The sequence below is a fragment of the Talpa occidentalis genome, unplaced genomic scaffold (assembly GCF_014898055.3).
Source record: "Talpa occidentalis isolate TD23 unplaced genomic scaffold, MPIMG_talOcc4v2.1 talOcc4.5, whole genome shotgun sequence".
In the NCBI taxonomy this organism is placed as follows: Eukaryota; Metazoa; Chordata; class Mammalia; order Eulipotyphla; family Talpidae; genus Talpa; species Talpa occidentalis.
This window is the reverse complement of record NW_023604861.1, coordinates 123956452-123975172: the sequence shown is the minus strand read 5'-3', so window position 1 is coordinate 123975172 and position 18721 is coordinate 123956452. Positions and strand designations below refer to the sequence as shown.

At 49.8% G+C, this 18721-nt stretch overlaps 1 protein-coding gene across 1 annotated transcript; it reads right to left on the bottom strand.

The window, feature by feature from the left end:
* Window positions 1-303: 303 nt before the first annotated feature.
* On the bottom strand, window positions 304-8470 carry PCARE (photoreceptor cilium actin regulator). The gene is given in 3 exon segments (XM_037526891.1): window positions 304-484; window positions 4771-4918; window positions 4921-8470. Coding segments are annotated over 3 exon segments (3879 nt in total).
* Window positions 8471-18721: the final 10251 nt, after the last annotated feature.

The window sequence follows — 18721 nt, the reverse complement described above, 5'->3', positions numbered from 1 at the left end:
AAGACATGATTTCAGGACCCAACACCTGTCCCATCTATGCATTTCCCGCTTAAATTAAGGCCAGTGCTTGAAGGTTACACAGAGTCATTGTGGGATCTAAAGTTAACCTTTGACTACCAAGGCCAACCGGGATCTAGAATTGAAAAACACTGATTGTTTAGAATTTGGCAGACCTGCTGGGCAGGGCACCTTCCAGACCTTTCTAGGACATCTCAGTAGGAGTTGGGTTTGCCCACTACGCTTGGCTGCCGCCCTCTGCTGACTTCAATGTCCGGCACCCTTGGGGCGCCGCTGGCTAGCCCGTCAGGCCACTTTCTTCTGCTGGGGCTGTGCTTCTGGCTGGGGCTTGTCCAGGGCAGGGTTGGTGCTGACCTCCCGGTGCAGCCCATGGCCAAGCACGCAGAACTCTGGGGGTGGTGCACCCCTGCCGCCCTTCAGTTCTGAGGCACAAGGACTGCTCCGCGGCTCCCCGTCCTCACTGCTGCTGCCAAGAGACAGGACAGGTGCAGATCAAACTCCCCTGCCTGGGCGTCCTCTGGCCCCTCCCTACCCTCCTCTCTGCGTCTGTCTGTCCCGCCCCATCAGTCTGTCTCACCCACGGGCCTGGTGGGCCCTTCTTGGTACGGGCCTCTGCCTTTCTCTGTCGGCCTCGCCTGCTTTTCTGCAGCACGTTTGCTTGCCTTTCCGTGCCTCTCTGTCCGGCGGCGCTGTCCTCGCGCCTGCCTGGCCTGGTCCTGCTCCGTGGGAGCCAGCTCCGGCGTCGCGCTGACAGGTTGAGTCCTGTTCTCTCCCCTGATGCCCAGGATCCTGTTGCTCTAAACAAAGCAACTCCCACAGGAGCTCTGGCAGCTGGGCCTTCATTTTGTTTTGTTTTTAAAGCAGTTCTTGTTTAATGAAAGACCAGGCTTCGCTGGCTGACTTAGACATCACCAGCGATCACAACGAAACCCGCTTTGCTCAGCTCCCACCCTGCTCTTGAATGGACGAAGATGGACACTGCAGGGCCAGCACGTGGCCACAGCAGAGCCTCCCAGCCCAGAGACATAGTGAGGGGCCTGAGTGGGAAGGGCCTCCCCGCGTGCACTGGAGTGCAGTTTCCTTTCTGGCAAAATGGAGGTGATAGTACCCATCTCAAGGGGCACACAAAGGCATGAGCCTGGGGTGCAGCGTACTACAGTTGCGTTGCTAGCAGGGCGGCAAACATCGGGAGTCCTACCTGGACGGGACAGGCCATCCTGTCATGCTCCGGGTGGGCGGCCGAGGTCCAGGGAGTTGGGGCCTTGGCCAGGGCCTCTCCATCAGGAACTTGAGGGCCAGGAGTGGACCCCGCAGCCCACGAGCACAGACAGAGGCCCTTCTCTTTGCCCTGACACCATGTTCTGGACAAGTCCCGGAGAGCTTCATTACATAGCACGCTCGGCTCTGTGTGCCTGGCTTTCATGGGATGTCAAAGCAGCAGAGGACAGGCTGACTTTGGAGTCTAACAAGATCAAGGTGGTCGGAATGGAGGTGAGGTGGGGTGGGCGCTAAGGCTGGCATTCACATGTGATTTTCAGCTGAGAAACCCACCTTGCTCCTTAGAGCAACCACACCTGTGTTGGCCTCTGGCCCCATTGCAGGTCCCTGCAGGACTCCGTGTGACTCCCTCCTTCCTTCCTTCCTGCCTCCCACTCCCCCCCCCCCCCCCCCAACTCTCTTTGGAGCATCTCACGGCCCTTTGCTGCTCCCAACTGGAAAGACCAGCCCAGAGGAATCGTGGCACACAGCATCGGTGGAGGGAGCACAGAATTCTGACACATGTGATTCTAGAACTGTGTCCTCCCAGCCAGATTCCACACGGGCACAGGTCGGCAGGCCCAAGCTCCTGCTTGTCACAGTGTCACTGGTTGTACATGTCCCCAGCACTGCTGGGAGGTGGGCTGTGGAGGTGACTGCCTGGCTGGTCCTTAGGTGGCCTGATTTAGAAGCTGGGTTCAGGGGTTGGGGCAGAGAGCCCCTGTCTGGCCAATCCAGGCAAAGGCTAAAAGCACCACATTATAGGAGAAAATCTGGACTCTTAAAAGCCCACAGGGCCCAGCATGCTGAGACCTGGAGACAAGTACCTGCACCGGGGGAATCAACACAGAAATAACAGGTGAAGCTCCGCTGCGGAGCTTCCTGGGTAAGCCTCCAAAGACTGTTCCCAGCCCCCTGGGCCCCACGATCCAAGAATATAAACATCAACATTTTCTCTGTTGTGGGATGGCTGGAGGGGGCCTGCGTGCAATGTGGGCCAGGTCATCCTGCCGGGCTGTCAAGGCTGCAAGAAAAGATGGGGGTGATCATGTCCTTGCAAGACCCCAGTGGGGGAAACAGCAGTTCGGAGCAGTTGCTGCCGCCGGTACGGGTTGTTGGCTGTTGCACCGTCTTGGGGGAAATCATGCTCAGTTCCCAGGTGGTGGTGTTTCCCGCAGGCAGGAGGGCAGAAAAAATGCTTGTCCAGGGCCTCCCCTGGTGGCGCAGCGGTTGAGCGCTGGGCTGCGAGGCTGCCCGCAGCCTCTGCAGCGCCGGTTCATTCCCCAGCCACTGGCGAGGGTCCCACAAAAAAAAAACCCCCAAAAAACAGAAACAAAACACCATGTCCTCTACGGCGCTGCACAGCGCAGTGTGCTCCCAGCTGGCGTGCCTCTGCTCCCACATGCCAGCATAACGGGGTGGGCAGGCCGCGGGGGACGGGCATTTGCCCATCACATGCTCACAGGTGACAGTTTGCAATGAGTTAGAGGGGTCGTCTCATCCGGAGACACGGGAGCCGATGCGAGTGATGGTATGACCTCCCGCTCGACCTTGGGGAGACTCCTGTGTGCGAGTCCTCCCCCTCTTTCAAGCTACACCCCCCATCTCTCCAAGTGCTGAGTTTCAGGACATAAAACAACTTTTCAGCCTGCCCTGTTCCGAGGAAAAGCCTGAGAGAAGGCCATTATTTTCTTCTTGAACAATTTTATGTTACTTTATTATTGCTCCTGCTGTTTTAAAATGTTAGTGTTTTTAATTAATGCCATTTTATTGTCCCTGTTCTCTCAAGCTCTTCTGAAGGGCACAGTTTTAGAAATCTAATAACTGAATAAGTGGCCAGTGTGAGGGATAATGCATTAACATTTATAGAGGTTCGCAGATGAAAGGCACTGTGCTGGAGGAAGCTCATTTTAGACTTAAGAAAAGAGCAATGTTACATTTAGATTCTTGCGAAAATAATCAATATTTCATTTCTTTCAAGTGGCTGGGGAAGTTTATGTAACTATAATCATGCACAACTTTCCTGAGATAATATCTTTATTTAAAATTGACTGCCGAGTCCTTTGTAAAAAAATTACCATTTGTGCCTGGGCAGATGGTTGAAGTCTGAAACTTTTGTCATTCTGGTGGAAATGAACTGCTGATTTACGCAATCGTGAGCAATGCAGAGTGGGGACGGTGATGGCTGAGCTCTGTCTGATCTGATATCAAGAGACAATGATGAGAGTTCCTCTCTAATAGGCCTCGGATGTACATCCCCAGCCCCACGTCCCAGCCTTGGCCGACTTCTGGCAAAGATGCATTTCCCTATGAATTCTATAAAATAACCTCTCGGGCATGGGAGTGCTCCTTTCAGTGCTCCTGCAAGGGCGCTCTGACTGATGCCTGAGGCGGTCGCATGCCCAGGACTCAGCATGGCTGTGCCCGCGACCTGCCGCTGCCGCGGGCCCCTCCTACGGAAGGCACCCCAGAGCTCGGCCTCCTAAGGCAGCCAGTGCAGCGGCCCCGCCCGGACTGGAGCTCAGGGCTGCTGGAGACTTTTGCTCTTCAGGAGGGGGAGGTAGATGTCAGGCCAAATTAAAGGAGCAGGGGTGTGGGGAAGCCAACCCTGTCTACCCCACGCCGCCAGGATCTATATTCCAGCCCTTTCAGGGATGTAAGGGGGTCCCCTATATCCAACCCCCAAATGCAATTTGTCTCTTTTGCTCATTCTTTTGTGACTGTAGATGCAGTCTCTGGCCCACAGGGGGTGGGCACCGCGGCAGATGGGCCGCTGCTGCAGAGCAGAGGGTCCAGCTGTCTTTCTGTGAAGCAGACACTGAAGAGATTTGCACGAACAGCTGAGAGGGCCTTGCTTGTGACTACATTTTTTGTTGTTGTTGTGGAAAATATAGTGACTGTTCATAAGGATATATTATTTATGTTAACAAATATGGGGTTCTTTTTAAAATGATAGACAGTCAAATAATTTATAAAACAGTAAAAAGTAATAGATGAGAACCCACCTACATAAAGGCTTTCTGGGGGCATCTCAACCATTAAGACTTTAAAGGGGTCCTGAGACCCAAAAGTCTGAGCACCCCCCACCCAGATGCTGGCCTACTGCAGTGACAACAGTGACAGCAAGGGAGACAGTGGCTCAGCCGGGGGGGAGTCACTTCATCTCAGTCTCTGCCTGTGAAATAAGGGGCGTGTGTGCTTGATTGCCTTAAACTTGATTGCCTTAAACTTTATTTTTAATGCAACAGAGTCTCTTCAACTAAATCTTTCTCGGGAACCTGAAATGTGTAACAGGCGAGGCACAGTTGCTCAAGGTTTAGTGGGGATGGAGGGGTGCTAGGCGAGGGTGGGGGTGGTGGGGAGGCCAGAGAGTCCCTAGACCCGTTTTCCAACTGCCTCTCTGGAGCACAGTCTGACCTGGAAGATGCTAAGGCCCTGATCCTCAGACCCGAAGGGTGCAGCAGCCCAGTTTCCATGACCAAGGGGGTCGCTTACCTGCTGTGGCCTGGCTGGGATTCCCAGGCGCAGCTGGTGGTGCCCGAGACAGGCAGTGGAGGGCAGAGGCCTGGCCGGTGGGTGGAAGCTGTCCTTCTGGAGAAAGGCTGAGGACTGAGGGCACACAGAGCCCCTCCCCTCGGGGAGCCCCCTTCAGGTGTGGCCTTGAGCTGCTTCTCCTGCATCCCGGGGGGCTTCCACGAGGGCTCCCGGCCTCCGGGGGCAGTGACGGTGGCGTGAGCTGGCGGGCTGCGGACTGCGGTGCTTTAGCTTCAAACAGAGAGGAGGTGGCCGGGCAGAATATGGAGCGTGTGTTCCCAGATGCTTTGGCCGTGGCTGCCACAGTGACTGCAGAGTTTATCTCCTTGCACCCAAGAGGAGGGGACCCGGGAGGGGATGGGGGTGGCCCAAAGGAAGGGGGTTTTGCTTCTGAGCGCTGGGTAGGGGGGCTGGAGACCTGGTGCTGGGTGGGTGGGCTCTTTAGGGGAGGGCTGGGAGAACCTTGTTTTTTCACTGTTGGGGGGCTTAGCACCCTGGGGCTCACGGGGGGGCTGATTGGTGGGCTGGGGGAGGCGTGCACAGAGGAGGTACTTGGCTGGGCAGGTCTGGGAGGGGAGGCCAGGCTCGGGTGCATCCTGTCCATCCGGGGGGCCCAGTGTGTCCTGGCAGGAGAGGCCTTCCTGGCCACAGCAGGGTTTCTCTCCGGGCTCTGCCTCATGGCCTCGGGATCACACAGGCCTCGCATTGGTCCGGCCAGGCTGGATTCTGAAGTCCTGTTGTGTGCAGATGTGTGGCTGGCGTGATGCCCCGGGATGGCCTTCTGGGGACACTTGGACAGGCCTGCCACCTTGTCCGCTCGTGCCTGCCTCTGAGCCCCGTCACTCTCCCCCTCTGGGTTTTTGCTGGTTGCTGGCAGGTGGCTGAGGCTCGAGGCCAGCTTTCGGGCACTGTAGATGCTGCTGTTGCTCCCTGGCCCTGTGCAGCTGGTGGGCTTGGCACGCGCAGCACTGCTCCGGCTGGGCAGCAGGTCCATGGGGCGCAGGGAGGCTCTTAGCTTTGGGGAAGCCCACATCCTGTGTGCAGGGCCAGCCCCTCCCTGCCCTGGCACGAAGGGCTCTTCAGGGGAGCTCCTTGCTGGCTCACTGGTTTCTGGGGGCTCCAGAGAAGTGAAAGATTTGTCCATCAGAATTTCCAGCGGTGGTGGAGGGAGAAGCTCTGGGTCTTCCTCCCGGTCTGTGTTGACGTCCCCGCTCCTGGGTGCTCTTGCTGTGGGCAGAGGAGGAAAGATAGGGGCGAAGGGCCTCCCATTTGGGCCCACTTTGGGAAATCCTCTTCCTGCTGGAGAAATTTGGGGCTTTGAATGCGAAGGAGCAAGGCCAGGAAATCGGGAGGGTAGAATGGGGACACCCCACTTCCTGAGGCTGGGGCTTGTCCTGGAGTCCTGGGAATCCCCCAGTGTCCTCAGGTTCTCTGAGGAACTGAAAGTTTCGATGAGTTTCTTGACGGATGTTCTGGTGGGAGGGCCCGCCATGTTCCTGTCCTTGGCCCCAGAAGCCTCAATGGCCTTTTCAACTGCTGGGGTAGCCCAGGGAAGCCCCTCCGCTGTGCCCTGCCAGGGCCGGTCACCCTCAGTGTGGGGACCGCATTTTTGCAAAATGGTCTTGTCCTGACTTGGCAAAACGCTGAAGTTCTCGGCGAGGGATGCCTTCAGCTTGCGGATGGTGTTGCTCAGGGCAAGCCTGCAGCCGCCCAGCCTCAGAGCTGCTGCCCTGGCCTGAGGGGCCTGCACCTTGCTCTGCCCCTGCTGTCCAGTGCCCAGCCTGTAGAACACGTCCAGCCTCAGGCTGAGGTCCCGGTGGGCCCTCCGCAGCTCTTGGAGGGTGGGGTCCTTCACTTGGTTCTCAAGACAGGTCTCTGACTGGGACCTCCTCTGCCTGGGGGGGACCCTCCTGCTGCCACTCACCGTGCGCGGCCTTGGTGGGCGCAGTGCTGTCTTCTCCTCCTCATTCCAGTCCTGGTGCCCAGCGGGCACAGGAACAAACTTAATCCTTTCACTGATGGCTTCCTTCATCTTTAGAATCATTTCCTGGGCCTGGGGCCTCTTCAGTCTCTGGAGGTAAGGCTGAAATATAGTTTCTGCACCAGCTGGTGATGATCTTGGCCTTGGACCGGAAGCAACTTCCTGTCCTGCACATGGATTTGTGCCATTAGCTCTGTTTTCCTCTTCCTCTGGGCTGCTGTCCTCCCTGCTGAGCAATGGTGTGTCCATCAACCGGGAGCTTTTAGTAAGATGTGGCTCCACAGAGATCCCCAGCGCAAGGGAACGATACAGAGCATTATCGCTCAGAGTCAAAGGCCTGGAGGTAGTATTTTCTGGAACTGTGCTAGAGGGCCATGAGCTCTCTGCTGCACCCTGTGCTGCCAGCTGACTCTTTGCCGAAAGAAGCCTTGAGAATGGACAGTCCAGAGGTCTGTCTGAACCCACCCAGAGTGGCCTCTGGACATGTCCCGAAAGCCTGGCTTCCATGGTGGGTGAAGTCCTTGGCTTCCATTCTGCAGGCTCCGACACTAAGTCCCAGCTCGCTTGCTTGCCCAGCTTGTCTACCGGCTGCCCAGACTCACTGTCAGCGCCAATGCCACTGTCGTCAGAGCATAAAGGTAGACCCTGCACCCCAGGGTCATCTGGGCCGCTTGCCAAGCTCTCCAGTAGCTCCAGAGTTCTCAGGAGGCGTTCATCCGCACCCCTCTGGGTGCTCAGCTTATTTGCCAAGCAACTCGCCATGGAGTGGAGGTAGCTGCTGGAGCCCTCCAGGAGGCTGCCGGTCAGGGAGGCTACTGTGCCACTGAGCGCCTGCAGCTTGTTCGCTGTGTACTGCAGAAGCTGCTGCAGGAGATCTGGCTGCTCCTGGGGCTTTCCATTCCTCAAGGGCCAAGCCAGATCCCCCCCAACTTCCTGGAGGAGCACTTCTCCATCCCTGGCGATCTCCCCCAAGAGCTGGTGGACCTCATCAAAGCACAGCAGCAGGAAGCTGACCATGGGCTGTAGTAGCTCCTGGGTCCGCGTGGCCTGATGAGTGAGACACAGAATCGCTTCATACTTGGAGAGGCTGGAGTGCAGATAGGTGTACGCGTGCCGGTGGGCCTTCACCAGGGGCTCAGGGAAGTCCATCTGGCCTTCAGACGCCTGAGTGGGGTGGTTGGTTGGGCAGCAGTGGCCCTGTCGGCCCGAACTGTGGCGTCTTGGCTTCCTTTCCCCTTTGGAGGTCTCCTGGGTATTACTGTCTTCACTTTCCTCCCCGGAAAAGGCTGTCCCTTGTGACCCACGGGAGCTCTGCGCCTTGAATAGGACACCCTTAGCCCTGTGCCTCTGTGACTGGTTCACCTGGGGTGGGGAGGTTGTGGTGCCTGGGGCCGGTCCTTCCATGTCTTTCCTGCTGCCGGCAGTGGGATCTCCCGTGAGCTGCTCTTCAGCTGTGATTTGGGGCCACCTGAAATTTGGCTGCCCCTCTGCCAGCCTCTCTCTCTGGGCTAAGGTCCCTCCAGTGTCATAGCATGTGGAGTTCTGAATCAGCAAAGGATTGGAGCTTCTGTCACTGCCCCCCTGGTGTTCTGGCAAAATTGCTTTGGGCTTCTTGAAAAACTGGAAGCCACTCTTAGCGACGCTATTAACAATGTGGCTGTTGGAAGGTGTACACCCCATGATTTCAGCTTGTCATTTCCCGCCCACCACCTCCACAATTTTCAGAGAATAATATTTGAAATAGGAACAAAAGCCTGTCTTACTAGTCCATCCAGGCAATTTCCAGGCCAGAATCCTTAGAAGTCCATGGTACGAGATCCTATGCTTGGAACCAACTTTCTTGACTTCCTCTGCCCCACAGAGGAGAGGCTGGGAGGCCAGCCATCCTGCAGTCCTTCTGACATCAAACCTGCTGTACGCAAGCAGCAGGCGACTCCAGAGGACCCCGGTCTCATGGATCATGGGCCATGTTTTGCCTGTGTCCTGACAGATGTGGATGCAAGTGGAACTTTAAGCCTATTAGGTTAATCGTGCTCCAGCCAGTCAGCTCTCACAGTGTGTTCTAATATAGAACTCCTTGGCATTTACTATCTTGGGAAGCAGATTAGTTTTGCACGTGCTTATGCTTTTGGTTCTGTTCAGATGCCTGCCATATGAAACCCAGAGAAATGAGCCATAATTGCAAAAGGTTCTGGGAGAGACACAATTGTGGGAGCGAGGGGAGGGCTGGCGGATTACAGATCCTGCCGGAGACATGACCTTCATGGTTTAATAAGGGCAAACGAGCTGGGAGTGCAGCTACCTGCTATTACAGAGAAGACCCTCAAACACACAATAGCTGGTAATTGAAGCAATACATTCTTGTTTGTATGGCTTATAAAACAACATGGTTCTAGCGATGGAACTTCTCTAAATAAGACAGTGAGTAAAGAAGGCAAGGTGGTTTTCCTTTACCTTGGAAAAAGGAGCTAGCTAGAGGGACGCCATCCTCCTAGGTTTGGAAGGAAAAAGCAGAAAACCTCACTGCCACAGACATCTCCCTGGACCACAGAGCTCAGGGAAGCCATGTTCTCCGGGAAGAGGTTTTACAAGCTTCCCCATAGGAAAATGAGCTAAAACTGGCAATTGAGAGCTATTTAGTCATCAGGAGTAGAACCCAGCTTCTACCTCAATCTGAACTTGGTGTTCTTACCCTTGGGTAGTTGCCGCCCATTTTAAGGCCCTGTAGGGTAAGGAAAAATGCCAGGCTTTTCCGCCCTCCCGCCATCAGGACAGATGATGGATCCTTGCGGTCCTGAATGCATGCCTGATGGCGGGCGCCTGGAGTAGGGTGTGGGCATAGGTAGATGAGATTCACCTGGGCTGAGACTGGGCTTTTAAGGGTGGCATCATGGGGACGCCAGCAGAAGTCCAAAGAGAAGCCGAAGCAGAAGCCAAAAGAGAAGCCGAGAAAGAAGCAGCAGAAGACGAGAGAGAAGCAGAGAAGGCCGGAGATCCCAGATAAAGTGAAGACTTGCTGGGGGCTGGGAGGCCTGCCAGCCTCCCGGCCCCCCTGCACCCCTGCCTGCCATGTTCCTGGTAATCCCAATCAAAGACCTGCAAAAAGAACCACTGAGGACTCTGACTCCTCCTTTACCTGCACGGGATCAGAAAACCTGCACTGTGGCCTGTCCTGTCACTACAGGCCCTTTTTAAACTTTACTTGCTACAGGGAAAGTTCAGAGCAAGGATTTGGAATAGGGGCACTTGGGTTTAAACCCTGATCTTGCTTCTCCTTTTAGCTGGGGGAGCTTTGCAAGTTACCTGACTTCCTGAGACGCTGCTCATCTTTGAGATGGGGATGATGGTACCTCCTTGGAGCTGTTGTGAGGATCAAATCAACTTATACATTTTCACTTGCTGAGTGTTTGGTTCTGTGCCTGGCAAGTGGTAGGTACTAAAAAAAGAGAGCAACTAGGCCACTTATGATAATAAAAAGTCCTAAGGAAATTCATTAGCTTATCAAGGACCAAGCCTTGATCCTTTCCTGAATCGTCTGAAGATACTTGCTATTGAGTGGGCTTGGCGGCCCTGGAGCTGGGCTTTTTGACATCCTATACAAGAGCCCTGCTTGATGTCCTGTTGCCTTGGATTTTTCTTTAATTTCTCTGCTCTTAAAAGCACAATTTCCACCTACTGCAGAAGGAAAAGGGGCTTTTATTTAATCATTTTGCATTTTTGGACATTAAGTGTATCGCCAATTTTTAATTTTCCCCAGGGAAAAGTATTGCATCAAGCATCTCCTGAAATTGCTGAGATAGGGGTTGATATTCTGGTTTTATGCTTTTCATGTTCACTGTGTGCCTGTGCAACCCAGGGAAAAGCCGCCGGGGCATCAGGACGGCTTTAGGAATGGGAAGGGCTTGGAGACGCTGGCCCTCTTGGTTCTGCCCTGAGCCAGCTGGGGGCGGCTGCTGGGCTGGTGCCGATCACAGCCCTATGCCCCGGAGTGCATAATTAATAAAGTTCTCCGATCTGTTTATTTGAAGCAGGACTCTTGGGAAACGCTGAGTTGACTCAGTGCCTGGGGCCAGCTGCGTTTAGGCATCCAGGAGGCGTCTCCTTTGTCAGCACCGGGCTGGGCTGGGCTGGGCTGGGCTGGGCTGGGCTGAGCTGGGCTGGGCTGGTGGTAAACATGCACCTGTGTGAGAAGATTCTTCTCTCCATGTTAAAAAAGTGCAAAGCTGATCGAAGGGTCCCTTATGTGACATCCTCTCGCCCTAGGATTTCAACCTTGCTTGAATTGTCCTTGTGAAAATCTTTCATGTAGGTGGCTCGAGGGACCCAGAGACCAACCGTAAAGTATTGCTGGAGGGTCTGTTGTCAGTCCAGACTGGTCTTCTCAATATGCCAAATCATTTAGGAAGCTCTTTATTCATCGCACTTAGTTTTCATTAAGAATAACTTTTTTTTCTGATTCAAATTGGGTTTGCTTCAAATGAAAGAAAAGAACTACTTTAAGCAGGAATGTAAAGTGATCAAGCTACTCTGGAAAACTGATGGTTAAACCTGCACCTGCACCTCTGGAAAACTGATGGTTAAACCTGTAACAGGGGGTGCAGGTTTAACCATAGATTTAATTCTAAGAATTTACCCAAGACTGAAGAATCATAGGTCCTCGGGCCTCCCCGGTGGCGCAGCGGTTGAGCGCTGGGTTGCGAAGCTGCCCGCGGCCTCTGCGGCGCCGGTTCAATCCCCGGTTGCTCCCCGGCCTCCCGAAGAGGGTCCCACATGGTGCGCAGACCTCTCCTGCCGCCCGCTGCTCCCCTCAGCAGTGTCCTTCGGTCCTTCTGCCTGCTCTGCTCCCCGCTCTGGCTCTGGTGAATTCTCTCACCCTCCCGCGCTTCTGACTGTACCCAGTGCATGTATAAACAAAACAAACAAACAAACAAATAAATAAATAAATAACATGCCTCTATAAAAAAAAAAAAAAAAGAATCATAGGTCCTCAAAAGGGACCAGCACAGGTTATTCATGCTAGCTTTTTCAAAATAGCGTCAAATGGTAAATAATCCGAATGTCTATCAACAGGGAGATAAATAAATTTGGCATAATTGCACAATGGATTACTCCCTAGCAAACCCAGGAGCAAACTACTGAAACATGCAGCCAAGTGAAAGAAGCCAGTCATAGCAGCACACGCTGCAAGTTTCCTTCATGTGAAGTTCAAGAACATGCCAAACTAATCTATAGTTACAGAAACTCATAAAGTGGCTACCTCTGGGGAGAGTTAGTAATTGGCTATGGGCATGCTGAGTTTCTTAGAGTAATGGAAATATTTTATATCGATGAGGCTATGCTTACATGGCTATATAAATAGCTGAAAACCTTTGAGTTGTATACTTGTGTTCTCTCTCTCACCCCTAACTAAAACTCAGCATTTCATGATTTATTCTGTGCCTTTAAGAGTCTCAGCTATAACATTCCTGGTCTTGGGAAAGCCTCCCTGTATTAGTTGTGTATTGTTGCATATAAATTACCCCCAAATACAGCATGTTAGCTCAAAACAGCTAACATTACTTCTTTATGAAATGTTATGTTTCTGTGGTCCAGGAGTTTGGGAGCAGAGAAAAATTAGGCTCCACCTTCCAAAAGTCACTAAAAGAACCACAACAACAAAAGGCCTGGATAGATCCTATCAACCATGGCATCCAAAACATAACCATGCAATAAACATTGGTTTACTGAGGCTAGTCCTTGTCCTTTAGCTTATTAAGTCTACACTATTTTCTTTTTTTCATTTGGCTGAATTAATTGATTAGCAAAAGATGGTTGACCCAAGACTGAAGGTCATTTAAACAAATTGAAAAATGTCTTATCTCTCCAGTTCTATTAGCTTCACCAGTGAGTTCTCCTGAACCTGAAAAGTGAAGAAAATTTTCTCGGGAGCCAAGGATCAGGCAAACCTGGTCCTTTGGAGTGAGGGATGTGCTTTGCAATATTCCCTGGTCCAGAACAGGCAACATTCAATTTTTTTTTTTTTTTTTGCCACATTAAGATTATCCTTTATGTTTTTAGATAATTTGGGGCTAGAATCTTCACACATGTACTGAATGGAAGACTGGGTTATTGAACATAAGTAAATCAATTTAGGGATTTCTGAGAAAATCTGATATGGTGTAGAGGACTCAATGAATACAATTTAGTTAGATATTCTTATAGATTGAATGTGTGTCTCCTCAAAATTCATATGTCAAAGACTTAACCCCCAGGGAGCCTGTACTTGGAGTAAGGAACTAATAAAGTTCACTCACAGTGCGTTCTCTCCCTCCACTCATGCACAGAGTGGTTCTACAATAGTCCATTAGAGAAATGGTCACAATTAATGAACATTTAGGTTATTTCTATTTTAACTAATACCAAAATATTGTCATAGTAAAATCTTTGCTTACATTTCTGCAGGATAAATTTTGGAAGGTGCAATTGCTTAGCCAAAGAATGTAAACATTAAAAAGTAATCATCTCACTTTTCTAGAACACTTTTAAGTTTACAGAAAAATTGAACAGTGTTCCCATATACTACCCTTATACATATTTTCTCCTGTTATTGACAGCTTACATTATTAGGGTGGTACATTTGTAACAATGAATGAACCAATATTGATACACAATTATTAACTAAAGTCCATACTTTATTCTGATTGCTTTAGTTTTTAACCTAATGTTGATTTTCTGTTTCAGGATGCCATCCAGAACTCATTACAGTTAGTAATCTTGTTCCCTTACGTTCCTCTTGGATATGACAGTTTCTCAGATTTACCTTGCGTTGGATGACCTTGAAGTTTTTGAGAAGTACTGGTCATCTTGCAGGATTCCCGTCAACTAGGATTTTTGTGTGATGTGTTTCTGATGATTAAATTGGGGTTAGGAGTTTTGGAAATGAAGATCACAGAGTAACGAGCCATTTTCATTACATGATGTCAAGAGTACATACTATCAACATGACTTGTGACTTGTGGTGTTGACCTTGATACCTGGTTAATGCAGTGTGGGGGAGGGTTGCTCCCTGTGTGAGAAGATTCTTCTCTCCACGTTAATTACTGTGACTGTGAAGTCACCCTCACCCTTTTCTCTACTGTACTCTCGGAAGCACTATGAGTAGTCCTATTCAGGGAGTGGGGAATTATGCTCTACCTCTTCTCCCCCTAAATATAAACATTCTTAAGGTTTTAGGTACAAATATAAAATTACTGTTCAGAAAGATTATACCAGTTTATAACCCCAGCAACAGTATGAAAACGGATCTACTTCATTGCAAACATGATAGCATTGGATATTCCTTATAAAATGTGCTGATTTTAAAGAGGAAGAATGGCATTTTAATTTTATTTTGCAATTTGCACTTTTTAATTTGCACTTATGTGTTTATTAGGGCATCTGTATATTTCAAAAATTATATGCCTTGTTGGTCACTTGTATATTTTCTTTCAGGGATTATTTATATATCCTAGGTTCATTTTAAAATTTGGAGTGTTTAGCTTTGATTTATTAATTTTCAGGACGTTAACTTTTGAACTGATCATATATGTTGTCAGGTTTCCAACACTTTTTAAGTTTTTCTTTTACCTTTTAGTTTTGTTTATGATATTTTTTGGAGTGTAGAATTTTCATTTCACATGATCAACTCTATCAGTCATCTTCTCTATTATTTCTGCCATTGCTGCCATGCTTAGAAAGGCTAAATTTATACTCTGTGAAACACCTGGTAAGTTTATATTCAGGAAGTTATTATTCTTAAAAGTTGAGTTCCTGTGAAATAGGAAGGACATGACTTGATTAGGTTGAGCATCGTCTCTGAAAAGGGGAAGTGTGGACACATTTTAGATGGATAACTACAAGTTATAGTCTCTCAGGCTTTTCTGAGGTTGATTTAAAAATGATAAAGAATTCTCCAGATGGAAGTGCATTGGCTGACATATGTTACTAAGGTCTTTTGGGCCACAAAATACTGAACTAATGGGATGATGTAAAGGTATGTAAGTGAGCACTTTGATGAGAGATGAGCTTTGAAGTATATGAGGACAAGATATGTAACTATTAAGTAAGAAACAAATTTGATCTCTATCTTCAGTGATTTACACATAATCAACAGTCAGAAATGGGGAGACAGGGACTTGGGGAAGAGGAGGTGGCAATAAACACATATTGCAATACATAACTATTTCCCAGAAATATTTGTTTAAAAACTTTTTTTTAAGATTTATTTTTATTTGTTTATGCATACAAGAACTGGGGTACATGCCAGAGGTGTGGGGGGCAGGTGGAGGTGGTGGTAAGAGGATTCACCAGAGACAGAGTGGGGAGCAGAACAGGCAGATTGACTGAAGTACACTGCTGAGGGAGCAGCGGGCAAGACAGGAGAGGTTCTGCTGCTCCATGTGGGTTGCTCCCTGGCCAGAGATTGAACTCAGGCTGCAGAGGTGACAGCATGATAGCACTGAGACTTAACCCCTGCACCATGAGGGAGGCCCCCAGAAATATTTTTAGAACAATCTGCTTTAGACTTTTCTTCTGAGCCAATTTCAGTCACTAGATAAAATTTTTAATTATTGTTAGCTGTACCTGGCAAGGCAAAATAGTACATGGAAAGAACCGGATGGTATGTGGCAGATAAGATGTGGAATGTTAATGGATGTGCTCTTCTCTGAGCCCTCATCAGACATCTTGAGATCCTCTCAAGTATGAAAACTCTCAAGTCCCTTTCGAGGGGGTTGTGAGTCCCTTTCCTTCCAGCTGTGCTAGGGAAGCCCTTGGGTGAAGCACCCAAGAGCAAGTCAATGAATCATTGACTTCTAAGTTCAGAGACTCCACTCTGATAAAATCTGCCCGTGGGTTGAAGGAGACAGACCAGAAAAGTGTTCCCCTCCCTGCTCCCTGATAACAAGTCGAAAACTACCTTCTGAGAAGGAATGGGAAAGAGTTTGGAGAGAAGCGACAGGTTTGTGTGTGAGTGTGGGACTCCCTGGGCCCCCCTTTTGATCTCATCTCATCACCTCCTGAGGAAAGAGGTGCTTGTGGCCTCTTCCTGGGTCAAGGTCTGAGGCAGTGGACAGAGAGAGCCCAAAACTTGAGAGGAGGCTCGTGTCATCTAAATGTGGCAGAACAGCAATGGTGTTATGGCGCATCCGGGTCCAGAAGGATGGGAATCTTGCCTGCCTGGTCTCCCACAGGTCAGGGCGACGTAGAGGGTGCCCACAATGTTCTGAAGGGTCTCCATGGGGAGCAAAATTTAGCAGAGAAAGAGAGAGCACCTGGGGGTAAGCTCAGGATGAGGTCTGAGGTGGGAGAGGATGGAGCTGCCCTCACAAATGTGGCAACTAATGGGAAGCCCCTTGTACCCCACAGTCCACCTACCCATTTCTCAACGGAGCACCTGTTATCTGGTATAGCTGGGGTCAGACAGGACAAATTAAAATCAAGATGGGCTCGTCAGGTAAGCTCTGGAGAGCTGCGAGTCAGTTCTGAAGATTAGAAGGGAGGTGGAGGGCTTAATGTTAAACCTAATTGTGACTGAATTATAAACTTGAATTGACTAGGAAATGACTGAATTCGGATGAGTTTATCTGAGAGTGACTAGATTAAATTGCCTCTGCTTTGAGGCAGAATGGAGGCTCAAGGCAAAAGTACACTCAATTATAGGAGAATAGAGAAAATGACATTTCTGCACACTTGAGTCAGTGACTGTGAAATTTGTGCTGGCTCCAATAATTACAGGCAGCCAGGTGTCAGTAAGCTCTCAGGAACAGGCTGCGGAATCATTACGGGCTGCCTGGCAAGTTATTATCTGACCTGTGGCTGCAGCTCAGAGAGGCTACACAATATCCTCTCCTCAGGAATCATGAGGAAACGCATTCAAACTTCTGCTCAAAATGCTCTCTTAGAACAGAAAACAGAGCTAAGATTTCTGAGGTGAAAAAAGGACAATTTTTTTGGAATTATAATTCTATGGGGAAAAAGGGGGGGATGTGGAATTGTAGGTTGTGCTGGGTATGTCCTGTTTGCCTCTTCTCCATCCTTCTTGGTGCCTCGGGAGGCAGACCCTAGGCTCCCGCCCTCCAGAGGCATTGGCAGGAGAAGGGAGGAGGGAGAAGAGTGAGCTGAGCTTGGGCTTCTGCATCCCTCCTGCCAGGTCCCCTCGCCATGCACTTACCCTCTCTGGGCTCCAGAGGCGGCTCCCTCCTCATGCCTTCAGGCTGGGTCAGCACAGTCTTTTCCTGGTGAGTCATTCGCACCTCACCTACACCCTTGAAAACCATGCCTTTTTATTAAACTTTCTCTGATTCCCTAGTGAGTATATACCCGTGTCCTGCCAAGACCCTGGCAGCTTCTTGGCTAATGCTTTGGGGACAGTTTGGGAGTGTTACGTGCTGTCTGTGTGGACAGAGGCAGTGGATCACGCTGTCATCTCCAGGACTTGGAGAGCTGTGGTTTCCTTTGCACAATGGACTCAGAAGCCCTGAGGAAGAGGGATGACCATTTACTTAAGTGACAGGCGTGCTGTAGTCCAAGTTCCTGCATCTTTCATGCATTGAAATCTTGCAGTTCTTAAGGGTCTTTGCTAAAGACAGTAATTATTGCTACAGATATGAGAAAAGGATCGTCATTAGACATTTCTGAGTCCTAAAGGGTTGCCGCTTCTTTATAGAGCAAGTGATAAACATTCTTAGGTGAAGGATTTCTATCAGGTAGACAGTGGCAGAGAATTCACACTCAGAATGAAAGAGGGAAGGGAGAAATGTAAAATGTCTGAAAAAACCCTTTGACACACGCAGTTTGTGTCAGGTGACAGCCAGCAGGATAATTTCAGCAGCAACTCTGAACTGTCTAGTTCCTACCCTGTGATTTCCTGTCTGACAAAGCCCCAGAAGCTGTTAGGCTTCACCTTGATCTGCCTGAAAGAGTGATACCTCCTCAACTTCTTCAATGTCTCTTTTGCCATTAACTCAAGATTTTTTTAATTTTAAACAGCATGATCCTGATAACTGTAGTTGGTTGGTTGGTTGTGTTTTTTTTTGTTTGTTTGTTTGTTTTTTTAAAGTTTTTAGGGGGAGCAGCTCCTTTCTAGGTCAAAAAGTCTTGCAATTTATTAAGAACTAGAGCCATGCACTATGTTGTGTGTCAGACTTACTTTTATAATTTGGACTCTAGGAAAAGGTCAGCGTGGTACATTTTTTTACTAAAATGAAAAGTCAAACTTTCCAAAGATTTGCCAGAAACCATGGACACTCTGGGCCAAGATATTGACATGCATCTTTCTTGGAACATGAAGTGATTTCTTCTGTGTGTGCAGAAGAGAAACCTGATCCAGAATCAGTAATTTCTTTTGCCTTGCTCCAAAATACACTGGGCCAAATAGCTCTCATGAGTTAGAGAATCTCTGACAGCCATGTACTAGCTGATGGGGTGATTTAGGCCTAAATGGGGATTGTTTTGCTCTCCAAAGCTGATCTCTGGTGGAGCCCACTCCCAGCAACTGAGCCAGCTCCCTCCTCAGCTCCCACCATCTGGGATGGTGCAATTTGCAAGGAAGCTCAATGTCTTATACATCAAATACCCAATTCTGGAAATAGTCTTTTCTTAGCCCACCTAAAGAAGTTGGATAGAGGTCAGGAAGGCAGATGTGGAGAGAGCTCCACTGTGGATTTCTGGGGGAGCGAAGACCTTAAAGACTTGACAGTGACTTTGAGAGCACCCTTCAGTTTCATGGGTTTCTTTCTTGCCTTGAAATGAAGGCCAGTCCCCATTAGCCATTCTTTTCCTCTGCCATTGCTGCTGGCAGCCTACAGGTAGGTTAAGGGTCATAACTAAGGACATCTGGCCCTTTAAATCTGGTCTCCATAGCACCACTTGCAATGTCATTATTATGCATGTGCTGCCTGGTGGGGGGGCATG